The 7775-nt window shown below is 28.3% G+C and overlaps 1 protein-coding gene across 1 annotated transcript in view; it reads right to left on the bottom strand.

The window, feature by feature from the left end:
- Positions 1-362: 362 nt before the first annotated feature.
- Positions 363-7775, bottom strand: part of LOC132941485 (protein ECT2-like) — a 76576-nt gene continuing 69163 nt past the window's right edge. Inside the window, exon 7 of the mRNA XM_061009576.1 lies at positions 363-451. Within this exon, the coding sequence (XP_060865559.1) occupies positions 363-451 (89 nt within the window). The remainder of the gene's footprint in view (positions 452-7775) is intronic.

Genomic DNA, 7775 nt, shown 5'->3' with positions numbered 1-7775 from the left:
GACCCTCTTGACACAGCAAAGCGTTACCCACTAAGGTACCCAACAGCTTTATTTTATCATACATTTTCAATGAAATTGTTATCGAATATAAATAAAACACTGATTTGCAGTAGTTTAAATAAAAATTCATTTTTTTGTATTAGTAGTTAGTACCTATACTTATATCGAGTTCATTACCAATATTATTAGATCAGTTTATTTTAGAGGATGTTACTAAAGGTAAATAATTTCAACTATTTATAACAATGCACTTAATTTGAAGATTAACCATAATAAAACTATAAAAGACAAGTTGCAGAAACTTAATATGAATAAAATTATACATTATATTGATAACAAACAGTTTAAAAAAAAATCTTATCTTATACAACGAGTGTGAAATTTGTATTAATTTCTTCAAGTGGCTTATTAATTACTTCTTTGCAAACTTTTTGTGCCCAATCATTCTCCACTATAAACAAATCAAAAGAGTACATTAAAGAACAATTAATATTACTAAATTGTAGTTTAATAAAACAATAACCACATATATTAATACACGGGTAACAGGATAAATTATATAAACAGCTAAGAAATATCCTAATCGATTATATAAGAATTGCATACGTAAAAATGTTTAATTACAGCTGTGACTAATTCTGAGTACATTTACAATTTAATAAATAAATTCAAATATAATTAACTATTTTATAAATAGATACCTAAGTACAGAAAATACTTAATTTATTCAGTTCTAAGATTTTTTTGTCACCAACATATTTTTCAAACTAAGTTATGGAAATTTTGAAATTTTAATTGATATTTTTTAGAAATGTTCATCTATAGGTACTGCGACACTCAGAAACCACTACAGTCTTACTCTACTATAAAGTGATGTACCTAAACATACGTTGTACTGTATTTGAATTTAATATTAAGTTTATCTTTAGACTATAGTTCAAACGTTTTATTTAGGTTTAAGCTTTAAAGTTGGTATGTTAAGGCAAAGGTTAAATAGTAAAATCAATTTTATTATTGTAGATATCAGCTAGGTCCTAACAGCGGTTCCCAACCCTGTGTACGTAAAATAATCTCAAGATGTACATGGGAAAAAATTGGGTAATGGCGGAAAAATGTTTAATTTGTTATATTTAAATCGATTCGGTTTGGAAATATGCAATTAATTTTATTAAAAATGAAGAATTGTATCTCACAAATAAAAACTTAACCATAAACTTATCTTTTAGATATTGAGTAAAGAATGATTATAATGAAGATTATAGAATTCTATGTGTTTATAATAAAATAATATAGTAGGTTAGGTGATTGCGTGCATTGAACTTTGTCCGATCGGGAAGCGATAACAATATTATTGTCACATTTGTATACCCGGGTAAAACCACAGATTATAATAATTGGTAAAACTCAATTATTATAGGTATCGGCATATAATCAGTTCATCAATTGCTTAAAAATGTGATTATTCTATGTGAACGATTCTTATTTTTATTATATATTTATATAACTCGATATTTTCATCGTTTTGAAATTTTTTATCGGAGGTTGATTAATATTCATTTTATTTTATTGATTTTTTTCGTGTGTTTTAATACAAAATATAAAAATATATTCATTATTACATTGTATTGTATAATTATTATTTTTTATTTCTACATTTTAAGGGCAGTTATGTGAAAAAAGTTTAAAAGTTATAATGAGGGGTACATCTATCAAAATTTTAAGCTTAGGGGATATGGCAGACAAAAAAGATTTGGAACCGCTGAGAATTGAGATAGGAAACTAAACTTTAAAGTTAGCTTAACTGAAAATAATTCATATGATATCACCATTTTATAAATATGATTCAAATTTGATATGTCAAAGCTTATATTTCCTTTTTAATATTTGTAATTATGTTCTAATTCTCAATAGTAGGTTCCTACTATTCATCATTAAAAATCTATACAACGCGATATTAAGTAATGATAACCCAATAACGAGGTACAATCAATTGTTTGTTGTAATGTATTCTGAAATTGGTCGTTTGGAAATTTAGTAGTTTTCAAATAGACCCGTGTTGAAAATTATTATAAATTAAGAAAACTATGTGTGAAAATAATTATAAGTTATGTATATATTAATATTCTACCACCTATTAAATATGTTCCATGTTTTATTTATTCTATCAGTGGAGTCTTTATATGATATGTTTCGTAACAGCTTATTATAAATAACAACTAAGATATAAAATAAAGATTAATTATGATTAGCATTTTATTACCGTGTGCAGGGAATTGTTCTGTTTAGGTAAAGTTACATTATGTTATTAATACGTATAATTAGATGAATTAAAATACGGAGTTCCTGCAAATTATTTTGATGGGGTGGGGCATTTAGTAGGAAACAGATTCACGGGGGCCTTGCTCCTATACCCCATATCAGTCATATGTCTTTCCAATAAAATATTTTACCTTTTTATAGAACTTTTTGTTATGTTGCCAGACTGAATAAAATGAATAAAATCTTTTACGAAACTAGAAAATAACTTTATTAAAGTACCGTCCACCTTCAATTATGGCGTAGTTCTTGTAAAAAATAATTAGGTACAAATTGTAATTTTGAACCATACACGTACTAATGTCTAAAAAGGTCAATTAGGTCAATTTTTCCATATTAAGATTTTAGAACCGATTATACCAAACATCTAAATCCACATGTTCCATCTCTATCTGTTTTTTATTTTCATAAATATTCAGTCGTACATTTATTTTTGTATGCGTTTAATGTTTGTTTTTCAATATTTTCAAAGACATTTGTTAATTAGTATTATCGGAGTTATGAGCAATTATATATACATTTTATGATTAAGAAAATGTGATGCTTTATTCGAATTTAACATTCAAGCTTAATTGTTTAAGACAATAGCACTTAATAAGTAAATATCTCAAATTTAAAAATAAACTATTATGATTTTTGAAAAATGTTCTGTTTTAAGTACCAAGCTGAGGTTACTTTTGATCTATATAGAGGTATAGAAGAATTTTTTGGACAAGTATATTTATCCAAAAACATGTACACAGAATAAACGTAGAAGAAGAAATAATTATCCTTATAGAACTAATAGATCCCTACACTTAGAATCTAAAATAATACTTTAATGTATATTTTATTTAGTCATATAAAAAGGTACTTATTATTTTTGATATTAATTAGGGGACTAACACCCGTGAGTCCCCACCCCGATCTCTACCTATGTACGTATTTCATATTATACAATGTGTTCCGGGGTGAAGTGACCAGTCGACGACATATGAAAGTATACCAAAAATAATGAAGAAATACCCTTTTTTTCACCTTGTACACAAAATTTCTACCAGAAGGAGTGCTTCGATTTCAACATATAGTATCTTATCTTTTAGCAAATCAAGAAGGTTCTTTAGAGAGGTCATTTTCTGATTTTTTCAATATTTCTTTGCCACGGGAAAAATCATCATCAAATTACAAAAAAAACACTAAAATGGGATTTTAATTCCAAACGCTTTGTTTTTCAATTACCACCATAGAAACGAATAAAAATAAAAATAACGATTTAGTTATTTTGTTGTAATCTATACTAATATAAAGGTGTAGAGTTTGTTTTTTTGTTTGGACGTGCTAATCTCAGGAACTGCTGGGTCGAATTGAAAAATTATTTTTTTGTTGGATAGTCCATTCATCGAGGAAGAATATAGGCTATATAACATCACGCTACGATCAATTATTAGAAGTGCTCAAACCAGGATTTTGATATTTACGATGGAAATATTTGTTATTGGTTTATTAAATTATTTATTTATTAAATAGTTGCTATTGGTTATAGGAGGAATAATTAATAGAAACAGTATTTATTTATTATTGGTTTCCATTGGTTAATCGGGCAGATCAGGTACAAGTATGCATCAAATCATATTTCGCACATTGCCTACCAGGGTGGCTGAGTTGCACTTACTACAGTGAGTTACACCAAAAAGGAGTTGAACACTCACAATTTTTTTAAGAGTTGTCATTTTTTACGGGCCATGAATTGAGCAGGATCAGCTATATTATATATAAATTAATGTTTGTGTGCAGATCTCTGGAAGAAGATATACTAAATTAAAAAGGGTTAAATTTGGTTTTTTTATTCATCAGTATTTAGTACAGTTAGGTTAGGTTAGGATTATGTATTAATTGATTATATTAATCCACTGTATTATATTATCAAAATAAACTTGGTATAACTTTGATACTTAAGAGTTAAATTATACACTTACGTACAAACAGCACTGGGTCCGCGATCTACCGCAGATAGATTGCCTACCTGATATCATACTGCTGCGAATCAGAATTTTTATTCCAGGCAACAGAAAAGTTAAGATAAATTCTGAACACCATACACCGAATATTAAATAACGAATTGAACAAAGTTTGAGTCATATAGAGTTGGTACATTTAACGGGCAACGAAGTGCACAGGATCAGCTCGTTTATAATATTGATTCAACTAACAGGGTATAATAAAATATAATAATAATATATAATATCCGGACTGACAAACCACTTCCACTCAGAATAGTTTTTCGTATACAATGATATGATATCATTGAATTAAAATTTAATACAATCCATTATAGAGTGACCCACTTGTAACCTACTGTACAGTAGGGCGATATCCACTTACCCGCTTTTTTTATTTTTAAGTTAATATGGGCAATTCATTTTTTTTTTATCAAAACCATACGTATCACGCATTTGTTTATGTATCTTAAAATCTTTTCTAAATTGTTATCTAATTTTTTTTTTTTTTAAGGTTGTTTAATTTTCCCATGAACCAACATACGCAATTGAACTAGAAATGTGCTAATTATTTTTATTAAATTTAAAAAGTAGAAAAAGTAGACAAAAATTAGCTTTAAAGTAAAAAAAAAAAACCAATCTTAAGTGTTTTAATTTTTCTTCATCAGTTTTGGTATACTTTCATATAACGTTGGCTGGTCACTTCACCCCGGAACACATTGTATATCTATTTTTATGTAGTTACTTAATGATTTATTAATTAGACTAGTGAATTGAATTGTTGTGTTATAAAATTTAACTGATAAAAAATAAGAAAATAGAACATTATATTATTTATAAATGTATAATATTATATTTTAAACATACTCAAACATCCTAGAGTCAAAAGAATAATTCAGTATATTAGTATAGTAAAAATGTTAATTGTATAATATGATGAATTTAGCACACCTCCAACTATTTTTTAAATATAACTACCTATGTTTAAACTTGAACATATTATTTTCAAAATAAATTTAAGTTATTACATTTTTTTTTATATATAAAAAAATTTCGTTTATTTTGTGAAAATGTACAATTTGTACAATAAATGGTACAATAAGTAAATTTGCATGCATGAATATAAAATGAGGCATTGGTTAAAAGACAATGAATAGTAGTTTCACATTAGAAATCCCTGGACATGGATGGTAATTTTAGAGAGAAATACACGTTTAGTGTCATGTACGGTGAGAAGATCTCTGGGCCATTCGCGTTTCAGACGTCTGGCTGGGTTGCCCAGAAGAGCATTGGTATGAAGTTGAGCGATGCGGGTATTTGAGTTACGTTCCATACTGGAGTGTAGGCGTAGGTAATATATATGTGATAGGTAGCTGTTTGTTTTATGGCGGAAATTTGAAGGTCATTAATCAGAGCAACATTTGTGACACACAAAGAGGCTTAAGCAATCATACGAAGGTAGATGGCTTGGAATGCTTGTAGGTTAGCTGTTCAGATGGGTTTGAAGTAAGCTACTTGCTTCGAGGGTGTCTTGAGAAGATGAAAGGACTGCGGTGTCGTCGGTATAGGTCCCTATTAAGATGTTATCCATTGTAGGAATGTCAGCTATGAACAACGTGTAGAGGAAAGGAGCGATGTCACTTCCTTGAGGGACACCGGCTTAAAATGTTTTGTGTGCTGGAAAATGAAGTTTTTCATTTATCTCTAATTGTTCTGTTATTTAGATATGATTTTAGAAGTAAATAATATGGTGCCGAGAATTTTTTTTGGGTTTGAATAATAAGCCGTAGTGCCAGACGGTGTCGAAGGCTTGATCTGCGTCGAGAAAAATAGCTGAGCAATATTTTTTAGTTTCAAGAAATATAGCAATGTGGTACTACGTGGCGGAGTTGGTAAATAGTCACATATTTGGCTCGGAAACCGAATTGAAAGATTTGAAGGGCATTTATTTTAAGGGCAATAGTCACAATTGTGTGCGTTTTTGGATGAATGGGTGGATATAAACATTTGCTTGAATTTTGAGGATGAGTGGTGTGGGTCGCTTAGGTTAGAAATATTTTTATGGATATGATTGGAGAGGTTAGATAGAAAAAAATCAAGATAGTCACTGTGCTGGTTTACGTAAGTTGGTCAGTAGGTGGGGGGAGGCATGAGAAATAAATGTAGAGCACTTGTTTGTTATGAAGTTGTGTAGAGTGTGACCTCTGGTGTACTTTGAGCGACAGCCCGATGCTTTGTTTTTCACGTTAAAGACGGCACCAATGACGTGTGTGTGATTTAGTGTTTGAAGGAATAGTGACAGATATTCTGCAGGAAAAGGTGATCCTGAGGGAAGTAGGCAGATGCAATAGAAATAGGTATGGAGTTAATATATATAGATGTAGCGACTATCAGTCATTGGGGTTATTGGCTTGGAGACAGTCGTACACAAACATTTTAAATTTTGAGCTTGAGGTTCATTTCATTTATTATTCTATTTGAAACATTGTTTAGATATTTATTTTTGATATTATTAAGAAAGATAACATGCATTAGTTTTTGACTTATTTTTGAAAAACTATTAATAATCAATAAAATTACTCAATTTAAACATTTTCAATAAACTCAATGATGATTATACTTTATCATAATCTAAAATAAAACTATAATTGCATATTACTATTATATCTCGTTCTTACTTGCTAAACCTATAATAAAAGAAAAGATTAATATTATCGTATTTATAAATTATTTGTATTTTGTTTAATATTTCTAAAAATATTTTATTTCACAATATATTTTATTCTACATTGTAACAATAACTAGTACCTATGAGGTGTTAGAACTACAGTTTAATGTTTATAAACATCACTCTATCAAACTAATAGTGAAAATTAAACAACAATTAATTTAGATGCTCACTTTATCAATTTTTTTAATCAGACAATACTATAGCAACAGAACTTTATAGATTGTATGTTTATATTTTATAAAAATATTTTAATATTCACAGTTAAATTTGTGAAACATGATATGAAGAACTTGGTAATCTGTTTGGTATTCGGGTACATACCTACTTTATAATCAAATATACTATAGTCACAAACCTCCACACTAAATTACTTATAACTATAGGGCTCGTATTTTAATGTAAATTTTTTAATTTTGAGTAATCTGTTATACAGATTTTATCCTATTCTTTACATATTCTATAACATTTAATCTATAACACCGATAAAATAATGACTAAAGATCAGCTACGCTGACGAATAAGCTATAATATATAATCAATAATTTAAAATACCTAAAATTATCCACTGCAATCAAGATATTTAATGTTATAGATACTAATAGGTTCTAATTCAATATGTTTGTATGCTTTAATATAAATGTATTTACATATTTCAACCATTTTAGCATGTGTTTTGGTGCACTAAATATATAATTTAGTTACATAAATACATTCACATTCAAGCCCTACTTATAACTTATCAGTTAGGTATC

Source organism: Metopolophium dirhodum, chromosome 1 (assembly GCF_019925205.1).
Source record: "Metopolophium dirhodum isolate CAU chromosome 1, ASM1992520v1, whole genome shotgun sequence".
Classification (NCBI taxonomy): Eukaryota; Metazoa; Arthropoda; class Insecta; order Hemiptera; family Aphididae; genus Metopolophium; species Metopolophium dirhodum.
The sequence above is the reverse complement of the archived record's forward strand: the minus strand, read 5'-3'. Positions and strand labels throughout refer to the sequence as shown.